This window comes from Bufo bufo, chromosome 6 (assembly GCF_905171765.1).
Source record: "Bufo bufo chromosome 6, aBufBuf1.1, whole genome shotgun sequence".
Lineage (NCBI taxonomy): Eukaryota > Metazoa > Chordata > Amphibia > Anura > Bufonidae > Bufo > Bufo bufo.
In genome coordinates, this window is record NC_053394.1 from 274,888,799 (window position 1) to 274,911,647 (window position 22,849).

The 22,849-nt window shown below is 42.8% G+C and overlaps 1 protein-coding gene across 4 annotated transcripts in view; it reads right to left on the reverse strand.

The window, feature by feature from the left end:
* MICU1 (mitochondrial calcium uptake 1) overlaps window positions 1-22,849 on the reverse strand; it is a 291,530-nt gene that overhangs the window by 4,664 nt on the left and 264,017 nt on the right. For all 4 annotated transcript variants that reach the window (XM_040435039.1, XM_040435038.1, XM_040435037.1 and 1 more), the window contains one exon: window positions 12,830-12,919. In XM_040435039.1, coding sequence (XP_040290973.1) covers window positions 12,830-12,919 — 90 coding nt within the window. The remainder of the gene's footprint in view (window positions 1-12,829; window positions 12,920-22,849) is intronic.

Consider the following 22,849-nt stretch of genomic DNA (forward strand, 5'->3'; position numbering starts at 1 on the left):
CCTATAAAAAAAAGTGGCGAGTGCTGTAATAAGTTGCACATTTTTTTATGTAAAACGGACTTGCGCAAAGAATTGTAACTTTTTGCCACTAAAAATCTATGTGAATGTTTTACTACTTAAAAAACAAAACAAAAAAAACATTTCTTTGCATTGTCACATTCTGACACCCAGAACTTTTCTATATTTCGATCTACAGAACTGAAGGGCTTATTTTTGTTGGTAGAGCTGTAGATGTTACTGGTGCCATTTTGTGTGTTCATATGACTTTTTGTTCAAAATTTTGGGGCCACAAAAAAAAGATTTGGCCATTTTGATTATTTTTCCATTACAACATTTACCCTGCAAGACACATACTTTTATACTTTAATACTGTAGTTGGGACATATTCAGATGTGGAGAGACCAGTTATGTTTATTTCGTATTTTATCAGCAAAATTGTGAAGGGGGTCGATATGAATTTGAGTGTTTTTTCAAATATATTTTTCATTTTTTTTCTTTCATTTTTAGTCCCCCTAGACTTGAACCTGTGATCATTCGATCACTTATATCATAGACTGCAATGGTATACTACTGCAGTTTATGGGAATTCTCTGCACTACCTACAGAGCCCTGCCTGAAGGCTTTAAGGGGTATTCCGGGTTTAGAAAGTTATCCCCTATCCACAGGATAGGGGTTAACTATCAGATCGGTGATTGTCCTATTGTTCATTAGAAAGGGGGCCCCGAACCCCTTGAAGCACCCCGGAAATGGACAGAGCGGCTGGTCGGAATAAAAGCGAGCCACTACACCATTTAGGAGCCTAACTGATCTGTGGATAGGGGTTAGCTTTCTATAACTGGAATACCCCTTTAACAGGCAGTTTACTATGGCAGACCTGAGAGCCTACACAAGGCACCAGGCTGCCACAGCAAGCGATTGGAGCCCCACAAGCTCACTGTGGGGTGTCTGGAGGACAGTTTGTCTAACCCCTCAGAACACTTACTGCCAGATTTCCTTTAGATTACAGAAGATCGCTGCCAGTCTCAGCTGGCGGACACTTTGTGATTAGTTTATTGTCAAGGGACCCTTCTAACAAGTAGTGATTGACCTAGCTTATCCTAGATGTCATGTTCATTGGTCACATGGCCTAGGCGCAGCTCAGCTCATTGAGTAAATGGGGCAGAGCTGCAATACCAAGTACAGCCACTATCAAATGGACAGCACTACGATTAGTGAGCATGGAGAAGACCATGGAGCTACTGCAAGCACTGCTGCCCTCTCCAATAGCTGATCGGCGGGTGTCTAGGGAGTCGGACCCACACTAATCATACTGTATACTGATGACCTATCCATAGTCTCAAAAAGTCTCAGAAACCCTTTTAAGTCAGAAAAGCAGATATTAAAGTGTATAAATTACAAGTTTTACCGAATCTATTTCCACAAAACTATATATAAAATCTGCTCAGTTCCTCCTGCTCTATAACATGGTGCCATTTTGTGGTTACAGATTCTCTTTAAAGGTGTTGTCCACTATGGATAATTAATGTTAAGCTGAGTTCACACTGCGAGTTAAACCATGTCTAATTGCAGATAAGCATGGTTTGCAAATTGACTGCAGCTCATAGCAGCTTCATAGTTAATGCCAGTTTACTGCACAGCTAGCAATAATGAAACTGCTTTTAGCTGCAGTCAATTGGCGCAAGGTATGAATCCATCCTTAGAAGGAACCCCAGACTAGAAGCTGATCAGACGGTGTCCTGCTGTGCTTAAAGGCTCATTCAGACGACCGTATGTGTTTTGCGGTCCACAAGTTGCAGATCCGCAGAACACGGATACCGGCATTTTGCAGAACGCACACGGCTAGTCCTATGATAGAAATGCGTATTCATGTCCGCAATTGCAGACAAGAATAGGACATGCTCTATCTTTTTTGAGGGGCCACCGAATGGAAGTATGGATTGCGGACAGCACACCTTTTGCGCCCCCCTTTGAAAAGAATGGGTCTGTATCCGTTTTGCAAAATTGCAGAACGAACGCAGACACATAAGTACGGTCGTGTAAATGAGCCTTTAGTGTAATCTTTGACAGAACCTGGAAGCAAGTGGTTCAGCTTCCTGCAGCTCCACCACAGGAGAAACAAAGCATTACATGGTTTCCATTGAAATCAATCGGTGGTTCACGTAATGCACAAATACAATGGGCCTCATATGTCAACCGTAATACTTTGTTGTCCATAGCAACCAGAGCTCAGCTTTCATTTTTCCAGAGCAGATTAAGAAATAAATTATAATTTCTAATTGGTTACTATAGGCAGCAAGGACAGTCTAAGGCTACATCTCTCCAGTGAACATTTCCGGCAGAGAACAGCCTACTGGCATTCACTGGATCCGACATTGCCGGATCCAACAGATCACCGCGGGATCCCTATTGATTCTGGCATAAATGTTGGGTTTCAGCCGGACAAATACCGCTGCATGCAGCCCAATTTATGCTGGATCAGTCTGCCATATCACCTCTAACAGAGATGTGGACGTAGTCTTACTATGAGAGAGTTTTGAGGCCCAATGATTCTATCAAAGGGAAAGATGCTTTTTGTAGCAGCTTTCTTTCCTGTGTACATGCAGCATGCGAGGTTGGCACACGCTGCAAGGTTCGGTCTGTTAGTACTCTGAAAGCAGCGACTGCCAGCTCAGAAATCAGCGCACATTTCACTACAGTATGCGGCTTGGGTCCCTTCAAATGTATTTATACATATGGTGACATTCTCTTCTAGGTTCACATTTTAGATCACAATTTAGAACTATTGCTACAATGCTGGAGAGGGGGGGGGGGTAACATCAATGTAATCGGGGTAATATATATTCTTGAGTCCCTCTTTAAAGTTGTGTACAGGTTACTTTAGGACATAATATCTCAGTAAAGCAATAAATATAATGACTTATTCAAGAATGGGAACTAGTGGTCAACAAAGTCAAAAATAGGAAATCAATAACAGAGAGCGGTAGAGACCTGTTATTCTGCACAGCAGGCCACTCCAGTATTGATGGCAGGCTTTATTCCCTAAATAAGGATCACATTATTACTTTATAGAAAAGTTTTATGGTCTCAGAGAAAGTGAGATAATGTAACTCACAGGAGGCAGGTAAATCCATACTGCAGTACTCTGCAATCGACTGAAGGGAGCGAATAAGAACATAGGAACGCAATGTCCTCTTCTCAAAATACAGGCGTCCCTCAGAGTATGTGTATATGATTTGCCGCAGACATACTGCTGCCATCAGAGGTTTATTTGCTAGAATGTGCTTTTCTCAACTTGACTGCTTTTATACAATTGCCTGTCTCTCCAAAGTGTTACAAACACAAGACTGAAGGATAACACATCTTTACATTTGAAGCTTTCCAATAATAAAATAAAAGCCGTTCTGACTGCTTTGGGGAATAAGGAACCACTATACAACCTTCTTTCAATGTGAATTACCACCTTTCATCAACATGTGATTTTTGGGTCCACAATTCCCAGCTAAATTTTTAATAAATTTTATAGCAGTTGCAGCTTTATTTTCCTAAAGGAGATCTCAAAACTATTTGCACAGATATGTCATTCTGGCCACATGTAGTCACCACTAGAGGGAGCATACTAAATACGGTTTTATAATTGAATGTATAAACACTATGCATGGAGCTCCCTCTAGTGGTGCCTGCAACCAGTCTAAACGTTGTCTTTAAAATCTAGAAGGATTTGGAGCTCTGTATCAGAAAAACAGAGCTCCAACCACTATACCTATATATAATGAAATTAATCCACTACAAATTTAGGACCCATTCATATTCAAAGAAAACAAAATGGTATTAAAGTATGGATACTCTAATGATGGCACACTGGGTTGTTATCTACCAAAGATGCACAGGCCTTGGAGATAGTCCCTGAAGGAAGGGCCCAATTCATCTGGGTATATGTGGGGTTAGCAAATGCCATTAGGCCTTCCTATCCTTGTTAGAATGAATGATTGGGGGTGGGGGCACCCTCACTTTTATATAGGTTTCTTTCTATTTTCTACCATTATTTTTTTGGGCTATTTTCGTATGTAAACAGGTCTGCTTTGTATTATGAAGTCATGGTTTGTGTGTGATTATCAGCTTTTTATGTCATATAAAAAAAACACCTAACATGGCAGCACACACTGTGTATATTTTCCCAGATCATGTAAGGGTACTTTAACACTTGCGCTGTGAAGATCCGGCAGGCAGTTCCGTCGCCGGAACTGCCTGGCGGATCTGGAAATATGTGTGCAGATAGCATTTGTAGACTGATCCGGATCAGTCTAACAAATGCATTAAAACACCGGATACGTCTCTCCGGAAAAACGGATCTGGTATTTTTTTTTGTATTTTTAAAAGGTCTGCGCGTGCGCAGACCATAAATCCGGATAATAATGCCGGATCCGGAATTCCGGCAAGTGCTCTGGAATTTTGGACGGCCAAATGCCGTAAGAGTGACTGAACTGAAGACATCCTGATGCATACTGAACGGATTGCTCTCCATTCAGAATGCATTAGGATAAAACTGATCAGTTTTTTTCCGGTATTGAGCCCCTAGGACGGAACTCAATACCGGAAAAAAATAACGCTAGTGTGAAAGTACCCTAACCTGCTGCAAATAAACCTTTAATGAAGAAGATATTGTGTTTCATCCAATGGGATCCCTCTGTACCTATTTTTTGTTACCCTAAATATCCAATAATAATAGAGAAGACAAACAGAGAATACACAGGTCTACCTATGAGGGATAATTGTGATATAAAACTATAGTACAGTGAATGTTCTATATTGATTCATTGCAAACTCTTAGAAAGGAAGGCTAAAGCTATACAGTGATAGGCACGTTGTGCCCAGTTGATAGCCTCACCTATGGAGCACCATCAGCAGCAAGGCCACGGCACTGTAAGGAGATGAAACTGTGTTGTGTCACATGACACAGCCACATGAGTCCAACACAGCCACCGTTTTTGCTTCGATAAACTAAGCAACTGTCTGGATTACCAAAATAGTAGTAGGAGAGGTCAAAGATAAAAGGTGGATTTAGACAGAACGATTCTCCAGCCGATTATTGGGAAGGAAGTATTCCTTCAAGACAGTTGGCTACTTGTTCAATGAAGGAGACCATGCATTTACATGGAATGATCCCCTTTACTGTATGCTATTACGATCCCTCATCCTCATACAACATCATGGTTTCGGAGCAGCATATCGCTGTTTAGACAGCACGATCTGCTGTTCAGAAATGATGATCGGTGGTGCCTGCATGAACGACAGGAATACTCGATGAACAAGCGCTTCTCTCATTCATCGGGTGATCAGCATATTTACATGGGGAGACTGTGGATTACGATCATTCCTGATAATCTGGGCAATTAATGGCTCGTATAAATGCAGCTTAAGGTTGTGGGCAGTAAGTGTGGGCGATATAGACGGTATGCAATATAAACAATATAAATCTGGCCAATGATAGAGATTTCGTTTATATATCGCAGTAGAACATGGCATGCGCCGCTCTCGGCACTCACCATGTTCTCCTGAGCCGGCACAGTGGAGAAGGAGGGAGTCCCTGCCTCCCCACTGTGTGCGGCTGCCGCTGACCACCAATGAAAACAGACTAGGAGAAGGAGGGGAGGAACTGTGACCACTGCGCCACCAATGAGAACAGAGAGGAGGAGGAGGGGAGGGACTGTGGCCACTGCGCCACCAATGAGAACAGAGAGGAGGAGGAGGGGAGGAACTGTGACCACTGAGCCACCAATGAGAACAGAGAGGAGGAGGAGGGGAGGGACTGTGGCCACTGCACCACCAATGAGAACAAAGAGGAGGAGGAGGGGAGGGACTGAATACAAACGTAGCTTGCATATGCCAGCCATATCCCATACCCGGCCTCTATTACTGCGCACAGTGATCTGCCGCAATTAACCCCTCAGGTCCTGAGGGGTTAATTGCAGCGGATCACGGCGCGCAGTAATAGAGCTCAGGTATGGGATATGGCCAGCACATGCAGGCTACGTTTGTATTCGGGCATATTAACTATATTCATTGGTGGCGCAGTGGCCACAGTCCCTCCCTTCTACTCCCCCTCTTCGAAGTATTATATTAATTGTGGTCCCCCCCTCCACACGATTAAATCATTGGTGGCAGTGGCCCCAGGGTGGCAGCTTCTGATCGGAGCCCCAGCAGTGTAATCGCGAGGCTCCGATTGGTTACTAATGGCAGCCAGGACGCTACCGAAGCCCTAGTCGGCTCCCTGCTGCTGTGTGCACAAAGCACAGAGCAGCAGGGAGAGTGTGAAGTCCTATTCACCCTAATAGAGCTCTATTAGGGTGAATAGGACAAGGGTTCTAGCCCCTAAGGAGGCTAATAGTTATTAAATAAAAAGAAAAAAAAAAAAAAGTTGAACCCCCCCCCCCAAAATATAGAATATATCGCGATATATATCGCACATGCTTAAAATTATATCGCAATATAGATTTTAGGCTATATCGCCCACCCCTAGTGGGCAGTATAGGAGACCTGAACAAAAACCCTTAGTAACTATTCCTTGATTTTGCCTATATATTTATGGGGTTGTCCCATCTCACACTTTAGCTGCATATAGCTAGGATATGCCACCAATGTCCGATAGGTGTGGGTCCCACCTCTGGAACATGGGCGCCCAATCAAATGAGGGCACGCCGTGCAAGAGCGGCCACCCTCCATTGACTTTTATGGGGGTGTTGAAAATAGCTGAGTGCCGAAAATAGCTTGCTCAGTGCACTCTCCATTCACTTCTATGGGAGTTCCAGAAATAGCAGAGTTCGCTCGAGTCTTTCTGGAACTTCCATAGAAATTAATGGAGGCCGCGCTCTCCTTTGCTTTGAGGGCCCCGATTTAGAGATAGATGCAGGTCCCAGAAGTAGGACGTACACCTACTGGACATTGGTGGCATATCCAAGCTATATGCCACTAAAGTGTGAGATGGGACAATTAAAGAGGTTGGTGTTGTCCACTTATGGAATAATGGGCACCAACTGGAAAACTGCAGGGTAATCTAGCAGCAAGTGTTTCAGCGCCTTATACGGTGAAGTAAATCATTACCTAGTGCTCAATGAAACCAATATGCTGTCCATGTAATGCATGGATGTGTCAGGTCCTTTATGGGGAAAGATTTCAATGAGGAACCAAACGCATAAAGCAAAATTCTATCATAGGGTATTTAATCACAGATTTTCTAAACCAGACATCCCCTTTAAACACACAATAAAAGTTTGTTTCATAACTTACAATATTGCTGAATAATTGTAAAATCAGATGTTATCTCATTAAAATACAGATTTGTATTCCTCATTTCTGCTAAATGTGTTGTTGATGACTTAAAATAAACTACCAATATGAGCTTAATGACTTAAATGGATAGAATACATTTAAGTATGGGTAAAATGTAATTCTGCTCATTAAGCTGTCATTTAATCATGTCCTGTCAGTGTCTGTGCAGACAACACCTTAATTAGTCTTAATAGATGATTAAAGCAATAGCTTTACCAGTGATGGTTTCCACATAAGAGACTCCAGCTCAGTAAATTAGTTCTCAGTCTCAAAATGTCTAATTCAGTGTGAAAACTTGATCACCTGGACTTGATTTTGGGGGTTCAGGATATTCAAATAAGATGCCATAAAAAGGATGTTTGGGGAAAACCATCTTGTCTAAACTAACCGAACCTTCGGTGCTTCACCTATGTACAGACGGAAGACTCTCATTCATAAGCCACAAAGGAAGGAAAAACTGCCAACCACAAGAGACAACATACAGCCAGGTCCATAAATATTGGGACATGGACACCATTCTAACATTTTTGGCTCTATACGCCACCACAATGGATTTGAAATGAAACAAACAAGGTGTGCTTTAACTGCAGACTGTCGGCTTTAATTTGAGGGTAACCGGTGTGGGAATTACAATAGTTTGCGTATGTGCCTCCCACTTGTTACGGGACCAAAAGTAATGGGACAGAATAATAATCATAAAATCAAACTTTCACTTTTTAATACTTGGTTTCAAATCCTTTGCAGTCAATTACAGCTTGAAGTCTGGAACGCATAGACATCACCAGATGCTGGGTTTCATCCCTGGTGATGCTCTGCCAGGCCTCTACTGCAACTGTCTTCAGTTCCCGCTTGTTCTTGGGGCATTTTCCATTCAGTTTTGTCTTCAGCAAGTGAAATGCATGCTCAATCGGATTTAGGTCAGGTGATCGACTTGGCCCTTGCATAACATTCCCCTTCTTTCCCTTAAAAAACACTTTGGTTGCTTTTGCAGTATGCTTTGGGTCATTGTCCATCTGCACTGTGAGGCGCCGTCCAATGAGTTCTGAAGCATTTGGCTGAATATGAGCAGATAATATTGCCCGAAACACTTCAGAATTCATCCTGCTGCTTTTGTCAGCAGTCACATCATCAATAAATACAAGAGAACCAGTTCCATTGGCAGCCATACATGCCCACGCCATGACACTACCACCACCATGCTTCACTGATGAGGTGGTATGCTTAGGATCATGAGCAGTTCCTTTCCTTCTCCATACTCTTCTCTTCCCATCACTCTGGTACAAGTTGATCTTGGTCTTATCTGTCCATAGGTCCATCTGTCCATGTTCCAGAACTGTGAAGGCTTTTTTAGATGTCGTTTGGCAAACTCTAATCTGGCCTTCCTGTTTTTGAGGCTCACCAATGGTTTACATCGTGTGGTGAACCCTCTGTATTCACTCTGGTGAAGTCTTCTCTTGATTGTTGACTTTGACACACATACACCTACCTCCTGGAGAGTGTTCTTGATCTGGCCAACTGTTGTGAAGGGTGTTTTCTTCTCCAGGGAAAGAATTCTTTGGTCATCCACCACAGTTGTTTTCCGTGGTCTTCCGGTTCTTTTGGTGTTGCTGAGCTCACCGATGCGTTCCTTCTTTTTAAGAATGTTCCAAACAGTTGTTTTGGCCATGCCTAATGTTTTTGCTATCTCTCTGATGAGTTTGTTGTGTTTTTTTCAGCCTAATGATGGCTTGCTTCACTGATAGTGACAGCTCTTTGGATCTCATCTTGAGAGTTAACAGCAACAGATTCCAAATGCAAATAGACTTGAAATTAACTCTGGACCTTTTATCTGCTCATTGTAATTGGGATAATGAGGGAATAACACACACCTGGCCATGGAACAGCCGAGAAGCCAATTGTCCCATTACTTTTGGTCCCTTAACAAGTGGGAGGCACATATGCAAACTGTTGTAATTGCTACACCGTTCACCTGATTTGGATGTAAATACCCTCAAATTAAAGATGACAGTCATGTCAAATCCATTGTGATGGTGTATAGAGCCAAAAATGTTAGAATTGTGTCCATGTCCCAATATTTATGGACCTGACTGTATATCACCTACCCACAGGACATGTGGCAAATGCACAAATTGCTGAAGGTCTGACCACGGGGACTTCTATGGGACTGCCGAGTACACTATCTGGCTATCTCTGGGAGACTAATCGAAGTCATGATCACTCATGTGCGCCACTGCTCCATTCACACAGGTGACTTGGGACCCCCGTTTTACTGATCAGTGGGGGATCCAGTGGTTAGCCACCCAATGATCATACATGTATCACCTATTCTGTGGATAGGTAACAAATGTCAATGGAGAGCCCACTTTTAAAAAAACTGCGGTCAAGATATACAAAGGATGACATTACAAATGCCAGTCTTAGTATAAAGTCCGTTGGCACAGGATCCACAAGGTTCTTAATACATTTTGTGCATTACCAGGCAGACTTTCAAATCTATGCCAGCTATGAGCCAGATTGTGAGGCAATGAACTGCCATATGTACAGAGATATTTTTCTCTAAAAGCAATACCCTGTCTCTGGTACATTCTGAGTCATAGGCAGCATGCAAAAGAAAAAATGCCATATGCCTTTGTACACAATTGGAGGCTTACAGAGATAGTCCCCATGCATTTGAAAAGTAAAACTATTATGGCTTCTATACAAAACTGAGCCATAATACAGTCATGTGCAAGAGGCGTAGATGTTAAAATAGAATTACTATTAACCGTCTCTGTACAATCTAACACCACTATACAATAAGCTAGATGCAGGTTTCGGGTTATGAGTCATAAAGCTGTGTGTCAGTGGCCATGTTAAAAGTCCAGACAATCCGATTTTATGACTATACAATGCCTTGCGAAAGTATTCACCCCCCCTTGACTTTTTTCATATTTTGGTGCCTCACAACCTGGAATTAACATGGATTGTTTGAGGATTTGCATCATTTAATTTACAGAACATGCCCACAACTTTGAAGATGTTTTTTTTTTTGTTTTTTTTATTGTGAAGCAAACAACAAATAGGACAAAATAACAGAAAAAGTCAATGTGCATAACTATTCACCCCCCTAAAGTCAATACTTTGTAGAGCCACCTTTTGCGGCAATCACAGCTCCAAGTTGCTTTGGATAAGTCTCTATAAGCAGTTGCCACATTTTACTACTTGGATTTTTGCCCATTCCTCCTGGCAAAACTGCTCCAGCTCCTTCAAGTTCATGGTTTGCGCTTGTGAACAGCAATATTTAAGTCTGACCACAGATTTTCTATTGTATTGAGATCTGGGCTTTGACTAGGCCATTCCAACACATTTACATGTTTCCCCTTAAGGCACTCAAGTGTTGCTTTAGCAGTGTGTTTGGGGTCATTGTCCTGCTGGAAGGTGAACCTCCATCCTAGCCTCAAATCACGCACAGAGTGGTACAGGTTTTGCTCAAGAATATCCCTGTATTTAGCACCATCCATCTTTCCCTCAACTCTGACCAGTTTCCCAGTCCCGGCTGCTGAAAAACCTCCCCACAGCATGATGCTGCCACCACCTTGTTTCACTGTGGGGATGGTGTTCTTTGGGTGATGTGATGTGTTGGCTTTGCCCCAGACACAGAGTTTTCTTTGATGGCCGAAATGTTAAATTTTAGTCTCATCAGTCCAAAACACCTTCCTCCATACATTTTGGGAGTCTCCCACATGCCTTTTCGCAAACTCACAATGTGCCTTTTTGTTTTTAGCTGAAAGTAATGGCTTTTTTCTGGCCACTCTGCCATAAAGTCCAACTCTATGGAGCATACGGCTTATTGTTGTCCTATCTACAGATACTCCATTCTCTGCTGTGGAACTCTGCAGCTCCTCCAGGGTTATCATAGATCTCTGTGCTGCCTCTCTGGTTAATGCCCTCCTTGCCCGGTCCGTGTGTTTTGGTGGGTGGCCGTTTCTTGGCAAGTTTGCTGTTGTGCCATGTTCTTTCCATTTGGTTATGATAGATTTGATGGTGCTCCTGGGGATCATCAAAGATTTGGATATGTTTTTATAACCTAACCCTGACTTGTACTTCTCAACAGAGTCCCTTACTTGTTTGGAGAGTTCCCTGGTCTTCATGGCAGTGTTTGATTAGTGATGCCTGTTGCTTAGGTGTTGCAGCCTCTGGGGCCTTTCAAAAAAGGTGTGTATAAGTAATGACAGATCATGTGACACTTAGATTGCACACAGGTGGACATCATTTCACTAATTATGTGACTTCTGAAGGTAATTGGTTGCACCAGAGCTTTTTATGGGCTTCCTAACAAAGGGGTGAATACATACGCACATGCCAATTTTCTGTTTTCTATTTCTAAACAATAGTTTTATTTATATATTTTTCTCATTTCACTTCACCAACTTAGACTATTGTGTTCTGATCCATCACATAAAATTCAGATTAACAAAACATTGAACTTAAGGCTGTAATGTAACAAAATATGAAAAAAGTCAAGGGGGGGCGAGTACTTTTGCAAGGCACTGTATGTCTTTCAGTAAAGTCAGAGAAAAGATCTCAAGGAAAACAACAAACTGGGGATTTATACGGGTTATGGTACGCTACAGAACTTAATACTTACTGTAGTCTACATATGTCATATAAGGGAATTAAATATCTTGTATGTGACCAATTCACAGATAAGAAAATATGATCTGGACACTTTATGCAGCAATAATAATTACAGTATGATCGAATTACTCCATTTTTTATTCCATGTCCAAGAAAAGCACCTTTATTCCTATGAAAAACGGTTCACAAGTGCCCAGCTGGCGAGCTTTCCTCTTCAAAGTGCCCAAGTCCGCCGGCCGCCCTTCCCTACTGCATACTCTTCCCCAGCTGGGCAGACTTTACTTTACCTACAACATTCTGTGACCAAGACCAATGACTGATGGACCCAGCTTGTGTAAGGCTTCCTCCCCTCTCCCCTGACATCACGGCGATGCAGGGGAGGAAGCCTTCAGAGGTTAGGGGAAGGAAGTCAGGCTTGGGCAGTTTGAAAAGGAAAGTCCGCCCAGCTGGGGAGGAGCAGGCAGTAGGGAAGGGCGGCTGGCAGACATGGGCACTTTGAAAAGGAAAGTCCGCCCAGCTGGGCACTTGGGAGCCGTTTTTCATAGGAATAAAAGTGCTTTTCCTGGACATGAAGTAAACACCCAAAAGACAAAGTTATGGTTATAATGCTTTTATAATGTTCTGATGGCCATTGCTGGTTGTTATATTAGTGAAAGTTAAGTGAGACTCCCTTTAATGCCCCAAAATAAACACAAGCTGGATCCATCAGTCAATGGTCTTGGTCACAGAATGTTCAAGGTAAAGTAGAGGATATAATGGTCCTAAAGCAAGCATTGGAGGCGTTTTATTTCCATGTAGGATGGCTATATAAATTTCTCCAAGTACAACAAGAACCTTGTAGCTGAAAAGCCATGTATAACTATAAATGATTATCATGTACACTCACCGTCACAATCGAAGAGAGCAAAGACTACATCACAAACATGGTCAGAGAGTTCCACTTTCGCCACCGTCCTGGCAACTTGCTGCATAGTAACTAGAGAAAGAACAACAAGGGACCAGAGTCATAAAGGAATGCCATTAAAATGCAAATCTTGGGGGCATCTATTACTTATTAACACCATGAATACAGACAGTTCACAGCTGGCTGTGATTTACTTTATTTCTTTTTCGTTTTAATGAGTGTAGTATATAGGAGGAAACTAGCTTTACTCATGACTATTTAGGTTATAACTTTTAACATCTGAAACATTGGAAAATGCAAGCCTTTAAAAACCACAATAAAGACCCAGAACCTTTACACAGAATCATTAAGGACCTAATAGCTACCCATAAAGAATTTCGCCACATCTGTGACAACTTATAGAATTCAATATTGGAGTTTTATTTAAACAATTTTCTCTATTTAGTTTGAATATTTTATTAGTTTTTTCCTTTGCTGCAGCTTCACAGATTTTACATAATTATGGTAACTTTTTTGTCATTTTTACTTCCTATAAAGTAAATGAGAGCAGTAGTAAACCTCCAAAGCGTTTCATGTATACAGTTTAGGCACATAAACAATATGCTGCAGTATGGTGCGTCTGGGAGATACTGCATTCCCCCATAGAAAACGTGCACAGTTTGGCAAGTTCTAATTCTTTTTCTCACAGGCTCAATATGTACACACGTGGACAAAATTGTTGGTGCCCTACCGTCAGAAAGAAAAACCCACAATGGTCTATGAAATAACTTGAAGCTTACAAAAATAATAAATACAAATTTACTGAAAATCAGCTAATGAAAATCAGACATTGCTTTTGAATTGTGGTTCAACAGAATAATTTATAAAAACAAACTAATGAAACTGGCCTAGAGAAAAATCATAGTCCCCCTAGAAAAGATTGAAAATAATTTGACCATAGGGTCATACTAAGGCGTGTCCTGGAATTAGCATCACAAATGTCTTCAAAATTGTAATCAGTCTGCCTATTTACAGGGTAAAAAATAGTCACTGTGCTTTTTGGTGTCATGGTGCTTACCACACTGATCATGGACCAAAGAAAGCTATGGAGAGAGTTCTCTCAGGAGATTAGAAAGAAAATTATAGACAAACATGTTAAAGGATAGAAGGTCTGACACCCGACACCGCTGCCGATTAGCTGTATGAGGAGACAGCATGCGCAGTGCATACGTACCGTCTCCCTTCTCGTCAGCTGCTGCTGTCTATGGTCTTTGCCATAGACAGCAGCAGCGGACAGGAAGAGAGAAGGGCAATGGAACATGCACACTGCGCGCGCAGTCTCCTCATACAGCTGATCGGCGGGGATGCTGGGTGTCGGACCCCCGCCGATCTAATATTGATGACCTATTCTGGGGATATGTCATCAATAGTAAAAGCCAGGACAACCCCTTTAAGATATGGACAGTGATTAGGTAACCACTGATTTGAATGCTGATCCGCCAGGGAACACTGCCTGACTGTTTTGTGCTTGGTGGGGCATTGCTTGACACAGAAAGATGAAATACACAGAGAAAACGAACCAAAGCCCAGTGAGTAATTTTGTGTGGTATGCAGTGTATAGCCCAGGTATTTAAAATACATTTTTCCTTTAAATGACCAGAGCAACATCAGAGAGGCACCTTAATACTTAGAGATGAACATGTGTGTAGATGCTTTCCTGCCATCACTGCAGAAAGTATACAGTTGAAGACATCATATTGATTTCCTACTTCTTTTACAAACACATACATTTTAGAATAATGCAATTTCCTTTAGTGCTGTAATTGCTCAGCATGAGCTACTGCTTTTGATGACAACCCAGGTCCCATTGTGCAGTTTCCGCTTGCCCATCTCATTTCACACATCAGCTAGACTGAAATAAGTATGTAGAATAACCCAGACATTTCCAGGACAAGGAGTTTAGATTAATTAACAGTAAGGATCAATTCCTTGACACTTTCCTGACCTGTTCATCCCTGTGGATGCTGGAGGCAAATAAAATTCTTCTGGTCTTCGCTACTAGGAGGCAAATGACAGTAGTAATTTAAAGGGAACCTGTCACCTGAAAAACGCATATTAAACCGACCACAGTACCTTACAGTATCCCCCAGTGTGTTGCTAATCATATTTTTCTTTGCTCTTTGCGTTTCTTCATACTTGTTAAAAACGTTGTTTTAATGTCGGTTGGCGCTGTCTCCGAGTCAGGCTTGAAGTCAAGGGGGCAGCGGCCTCCTTGCTTCAAGTAAAGCTAAGCCCGCCCCTTACCCCTCCTCTACAATTAGATGGACATGCTGCCGGGATCGCGCTCTTCTGTTACAGCGCGATCCTCACTCACCCGCCTACATTTTGCTGACTGCGCCCGGCCGTCACGCTGTAACAGGCAGCGTACCGCACATGCGCTAGAAGAGCGCGATCCCGGCAGCATGTCCATCTAATTGTAGAGGAGGGGAAAGGGGCGGGCTTAGCTTTACTTGAAGCAAGGAGGCCACTGCCCCCTTGACTTCAAGTCTGACTCGGAGACAGCGCCAACCGACATTAAAACAACGTTTTTAACAAGTATGAAGAAACGCAAAGAGCAAAGAAAAATATGATTAGCAACACACTGGGGGATACTGTAAGGTACTGTGGTCGGTTTAATATGCGTTTTGCAGGTGACAGGTTCCCTTTAACAACGAATTTATCCAACTTTCTGGAATAAAATCACAATAAGCAAACAGTCCACCAACAAAGTGAGAAAGCTAGAAACTAAATACGTAGTGTGGGGTTTTGCTCTGGTAGACAGGCTAGCGGACGTAGTATTGAGACAATCACAAACTCTTTAACTTAAACAGTTCAGCGTTTATTCACACATATGGAAAAAACAAAATGACCGTTCACAGTCTTTGTGTTTGTCCACACCATCACATTTGCATCCAGTCACAAATTCAGTCACTTTTGAAAAAAATAGCTCTACCTACACCTTGGCAGGACCCAAAAGACCCCATTATAAGTCAATGAGGTGAGTCAGGCACCACTGGTATCAGATCTGTGACTGATCCAGCACTACATTGTGGTTTCTGTTAAAGAGGTTCTGTCATAAGATAAGTCACAATAAAACAGTCCTGTGCGATTGACAGTAGAACATCATAGGTCTTGGTCCCATCTTCCATGGTGCCCGCACTCTTGAAAAAACGGATGTTTGATAATATGAAAATGAGCCCCTGTCAAGGAGTGGTCCGCAAGGAAAATAAGAGGAGCCTTGGTGCAACAGCAATGCCCTTGTTGCACCAAGGGACTAATTTCCATACAATTAAAATGACCCAGTGGATTTGTATCAAACGGGCTGGATGAAAACCAGGAAAGAATGGCGTTAGGGTCCTTACACACATGAATCTGGCAGTTTTTATTTTTTTCCGTGCACATGCAGTTTTTGTGGCACCCACAGAATTTCCTGCCGCTGTTGTGGCATTATTTTCAGCCGTTTTCAGTGTGATTGCCCACTAGGGTTTTCTTCATGGCATTTCTCTCTTCTGGAAGGTAAAATGCCTGAAAAAATGCCAAGATCCACAGCATGCTACATTTTTGAAAAGAAGCAAGAAAGACAAAAACGTCACCTAATTAACAAAAGTGGTAAGAGCAAAACAATGATTGATTGTCCAACGTTTCAGATTTCCGATAGATCTTGGGCTAACATCTGGAGCTAGAGTTTTTTGCACATTACCTTATCAATACAAGCATGTTGTCCCCGATGCCCCCTTTCTTCTGTTTTTTCATTTCATAGTTGTTGAAAAAATTAACTAATAATAATACAATTTATTTATATAGCGCCACAATATTCCGCAGCGCTTTACAAGTTCATAGGGTTCATATACAAAACAAAAATAACTGGATAATATGCAACTGAAACACTAGGAGTCAGGGCCCTGCTCGCAAGAGCTTACAATCTATGCGGAATTGGGGGTGACACATAAGGTAGTTGATTGTGATAAGAAGGATTTGAGCCATTATTAAAACTGACAGGAGTGGTGCCGGCCGATCTGCTTCGGGTTTGGGACTACTAGAGGATCGAGTTTAGGCCAGAGGAGTTGGTGGGGGGAGGTTTAGTCGTGGAATAGTCAGTTTAGGTAGCTTGATAAGCCTGCCTGAAAAGATGCGTTTTTAAGGCACGTTTGAAGGTGGAGAAGTTGTGGATTGACCTAGTATTCCGGGGCAGAGTTTTCCAGAGAGTAGGTGCAGCTCGAGAAAAGTCTTGAAGACGGGAGTGAGAGGTACGAATTATGGAGGTTATTAATCTTAGGTCGCTAAGGCTACTTTCACACTTGCGTTGTTCTTTTCCGGCATAGAGTTCCGTCACAGGGGCTCTATACCGGAAAAGAACTGATCAGGTATGTCCCCATGCATTCTGAATGGAGAGTAATCCGTTCAGTTTGCATCAGGACGTCTTCAGTTCAGTCGTTTTGACTGATCAGGCAAAAGAGAAAACCGTAGCATGCTACGGTTTTATCTCCGGCTAAAAAAACTGAAGACATGCCTGAATGCCGGATCAGGCATTTTTTCCCATAGGAATGTATTAGTGCCGGATCCGGCATTCAGAATACCGGAATGCCGAATCCGTCCTTCCGGTATGCGCATGCGCAGACTGAAAAAAAGGTGAAAAAATAAATGCCGGATCCGTTTTTGCCGGATGACACCGGAAAGACGGATCCGGCATTTCAATGCATTTTTTCGACTGATCAGGCATTTTTAAGACTGATCAGGATCCTGATCAGTCTTACTAATGCCATCAGTTAGCATACATTTTGCCTGATCCGGCAGGCAGTTCCGGCGACGGAACTGCTTGCCGGATCTCTCTGCCGCAAGTGTGAAAGTAGCCTAACAGAACGGAGAGCAGGAGTAGGGTGGTAGATGGAGATGAGGGAGGAGATGTATGGAGGTGCAGCACTGTGGAGAGCTTTGTGGGTGAGGGTGAGAAGTTTGAACTGTATTCTGTGGTGGATGGGCAACCAGTGAAGTGACTGGCACAGGCTAGTAGCATCAGTGTAGCGGTTGGACGGATAGATGAGCCTGGCTGGAGCATTTAGAACAGACTGAAGGGGGGAGAGTTTAGTGAGAGGGAGACCGATTAGTAATGCGTTGCAGTAGTCAAGACGAGAATGAATCAAGGCAACAAGAGTTTTTGCCATTTCCACCGTAAGAAAAGGGTGGATTCTGGCGATATTCTAACTTTATATCTTGCTCCCGCTACATGCTAATGATCATCAAGTCACGGAAGCTGGAGTTTGCATTCTCCAAGTCACGGCTGCCATGCCCAAATCCTGCCTCCCACACCATGATTGATGCTTTCCAGCAGTGGCTACGTCATCCTCTTGCGTGTCAACATCTCACTCACATCTCCAACTCCTCCAGTGCGCTTGCTCTGTGGAAATGGGTGTATTGCACCTGGCTTCAGCTCTTTTCTGCACATGCGCAAGTCAAGGGAGATTGCGCGCCTGCCATGGTTACACGCATCACAACTCTTCAGTGGTCCTGGAGTGAGAGTGTGTCTGTGAGTGAGATGTTGAGACACAAGAGGATGATGTGGCCACTGCTGGAAACCATCAATCATGGGGTGGGAGGCAGGATTTGGGTGCGGCAACCGCGACGTGAGGGAGGCTAGCACTAGCCTCCTTGACTTCAAAATGCTCATTAGCATATGGCGGGAGTTAGATATAAAGTTAATTTTCCCAACAACCATGAAACGGAAAAAAGGAGGCATCGAGGACAACATGCTTGTATTGATAAGGTAACGTTCATAGCTAAAAGTGGAATATCGGTCTGACAGGGTCCCTTTAAGCTGCGGATAAGTAAGTCTCTGGAAAACAGACGGTGGTAACACATTCATCACTTATTAACATTTTCTGAAGTTTAGCGGACAGAATTTGCAAAGGACTAATGCTATCATTTCAGGAACTCTTTAAATACTGTATACTGTAAATACCGTAACACCGTAAACACCCAAGGCAAGAGTCATTGACTTACTAGCAGTTTTCTAGTCACTACTCACCCTGTCTTCTTGCATTTGGAGATATAACACATTTAAAATACCTTTCAAGATCTCTTAACTACTACAGTTGGAAATAAATGGTACAAATGGAGATATACAAACGGAAAATACAATTGTGATAGCACTCTGCATCCAGCATTCTGCCCTGCCTCCATGCTGGATGAGGCATTGGTGTACATTTTGGCCAAAGCGTAATAAGCCACTCGCCACGTCAAGGTCGCCTCTATTGAGTGGTCCCTAACACTAGTTCCTACCTGTTCATGGGCCATGAAAGCCACACAAAGTCCAGGGAATGCAGGTCAGCATGCACGCCAAGCACACTCTGCTTTTAACCCCGTCCGGTACTTGCATCCCTGGATCCGATGAAAGCTGTAATGGCACCGGACGGGGTTAAAAGCAGAGTGTGCTTGGCGTGCATGCTGACCTGCATTCCCTGGACTTTGTGTGGCTGTCATGGCCCATGAACAGGTAGGAACTAGTGTTAGGGACCACTCAATAGAGGCGACCTTGACGTGGTGAGTGGCTTATTACGCTTTGGCCAAAATGTACACCAATGCCTCATCCAGCATGAAGGCAGGGCAGAATGCTGGATGCAGAGTGCTACCACATTTGTATTTTCCGTTTGTATATGTATTTCGCCATAGTGATGTGCACCTACATACAGGTTGTGCTGACTCAATCACCGACAAATGGAGATATGCAGTGCCTTTGATGGATCTAGTGCGAAACTTGCTTAATGCTCATTTATGATGTACATTCCTCTTGGTAGTTAGTTATCTTTTTGTTTCTATTATAAATTATGTATTGGGCAAGTGCATGGTCTGAAACGTTCTACGTACGTTGGGGAAAAAAAAGAGTGTTGAGCATAGAACTTAAGATCATCGAGAGATGTTAATTTCCAATCTGATTAATAGTTACATTACATATGTACATAAACTTGTCTTCTTAACATGTAGCCATTGCAAAAATTAAATGAGTACAGACATGAATCAAGGCCTCCTGATGGTTATATCCACCCTCGCAATAATTTTTTTTCTTCCACCAATAAATCTAAAAAGAAGCCTTGAAAATTCATATAGTTTTGGGTCCCATGAGTTTACAGGTCCAATGCAGACTTATTTGCCTCTATCCTAACGGACTACAAATCAGTCCGGATTAGTCTGGATAACCGTTAACGCTTCAATTTGACTACTAGCTTGTGGCAGTTGCAGATCATTTTTGATAATACAGATTAAAGCCTCATGCACATGACCATATTTTTCCTCTAAGTGCTAGCACACTGACCGATTAATTTCTATGTGGCCACGCACACATCTGTATATTTTGCAAATCCATTCAGCAAAGAAAAGGCGGCATACACATGGAAGGTATCTTTATTTTGTGGATCAGAGGTTTGTGGACCGAAATATAGATACGGTTATGTGCGTGAAGCCTTAGAGACTGAGGCGGATGTCAACCCCTCTTAAGGTAAGTTAAAGGGGTATTGCCATCTGAGACAATGGGGGCATATCGCTAGGTTTTCTGGGGTCAGGCCACCACCAAGCAGTGTCCCTGTAGTAGTGAATGGGAGCGGACAGCGCTTGCGCGGCCACCGCTCCCATATCTTTCTATGGAGTCGACAAACAGCCAAGCCAGTGCTCGTCTGTTTTCGGCGGCCCCATAGAAATTAATGGAGGACAGCTGCGCATGTGCAGTGCGCTCTCCTCAACTTTCGGGATTCCGTTCTCAGTATAAGTTCCAGAGTTGGGACCCACACCTATCAGACAAGGGGCATATCCTAGCGATATGCCCTCATTCTCTGAGATGAGAATAACCCTTTAAGGTATAGGTGTGATCTCACAATAAACCTATCCACGTATGCGCACACATAAACAGGGGTTTTGGTGCCTTCATAAACCTAGCCATGTATGAATGCAATGAATAATAATAGCGCTGACCTGTAATTCAATACTGAATGAGGTAAAGGCCTTGAGCTTTAATTAAAAGTTGCAGATGCGTGAATCTGAAGGACATTTCGTTAAAAAGATCTGAGCAGCGGCAAGGATATTGCTGAGCGCTGGTAGATTAGCATCCCCTGCCTTGCCAGCTTGTTTCACCCCAGACAGGTGCAAACAGGAGCCAACAGACCGCACTGACCTGCATGACATTTCAATAAGAAATGGCACTGACAGCCTCTTCACAACCTGCTGCCAAATCTTTATTTAGAGAGGCCCATACAAATGTGTTTGGGATACACTGCGGATCATAGCTGGCTGCCAGCTTCAGTCTAGAGTGAATATGCCAAAGAGAATAATGTGCCTCTGGCACTGCTGTCACTGCCTGTAATCATCTTTTCCTTTATGGTTTGCAATACAGAATGCATGCCTACTGTGTAAATTGCAGCTAAAACCTATAAACAGATTTAAAAAATCAATTCAAAACGTACAAGTTTCCAAAAATGAATTACGTTGTCCAACTGTCGGGCAGATTATTGGGGATGAACGATCCTACGAACGCTCGTTCCTGATAATCTGCCTGTCTAAAAAGTGTCGCAGATTACCTGATGAACAAGCGAAAACCTTGGTCAAACGTTCGTTCATATGGGCCCCTAAATTGAGGATTCTGGGCAGTAGATCATGCTTCCTTCCTGGCAATTGTCTCTTCAATGGCTCCATGTAAATGCAGCATTAGTGTATTAACACTGCATGTTCAGATCTTCTCCGTTCAGGGCCTCCATAGTAGATTTCCCCCCCCCCCCCAAAAAAAAAAAAAAAAAAAAAAAAATCGGGGTAAAAAAAGTCAGACACCCGAACAGTTTCAGTCAATGGGGCTTGTTTGGTTTCAGTTAAGTGCAGAATCCGTTACTTCCATTATTCTGCTCCTCTAATGGGAGAAGTCCTGCAGTACTTAGCTCCGCCCTCTTCACAATGGACAGAGCTGTGTAACAGTGATGGCCAGTTCGCCGTGTTCGCCCGCGAACATATGGGGGCTTCCATCTTTTTTCACAAGTCCGGTGAGGCACAGGTAAGCCCTTACCTGTGCGCGAGCCGGTCTGAAAACAAGTGCGGTCAGCGGGAGCAGGCAGTTACGAGAACAGCCACCGGGGGGCTTACCTGTGCCTCGCTGGACTTGTGAAAAAAGATGGAAGCCCGCATATGTTCGCGGGCGAACACGGCAAACTGGCCATCACTGCTGTGTAATTCCAGCTATGACTTCCTGCCCTGAAGTTACTGCAGAACAGCAGATTAGCAGGGTTAAGGGGTGTCGGACCCGAGCCGATCAGATATTGATAGCCTATCCTGAAAATAGTCTATTGATATAAAAGTAGTGAACGATCCCTTTAAGCTATACATAAGGCATTCCAAGCAGCCCAACATGACTGGTCTGTGAAAGATGCTGTCGTTTTGAATGACAATGTCATAAGCTAAAATGATGACCTGACAACCAATCTCTCCTGTAATCTGTGACCTGGTGTGGCCTTCCCTTGATGGTATACAAGCTTGCAATACAGCATAAATGATTTTTCAACTACAGCAGCCAGCAACACATGCCAGCGCACGTAGTCCTGACAAAATAGTCTAATTTGATCTTTTTATGCATCCAAAACCTCTAGTGCATGAACAGCTTTCAGGAGTCCTCTGCAATTACACAGGGTACTTGCTTCTATGGCTGAGCAATTTATTTGTGAACTTCTAGCAGGAATAATACAGGAATAGCACAACGCAAGAGTCATAAGAATAGAAAAAAACCTTAATGCATACCTATATTTGTAATTTTTTTATGAACGCAAAATGAAAAAAAGAAATTGTGCATGTTTGTATATTTTACCCACACAAAATCTGCTATACTATTGCTAAAACTAAACTAAAAATTTATATATATATATATATTTTTTTTTTACGAACGAAAAGGGTAAAAAATGTGCGTGTGTGTGTACGTAGTTTGCTACACTATTGCTAAAACTTTCTAATTTTTTATTTTCT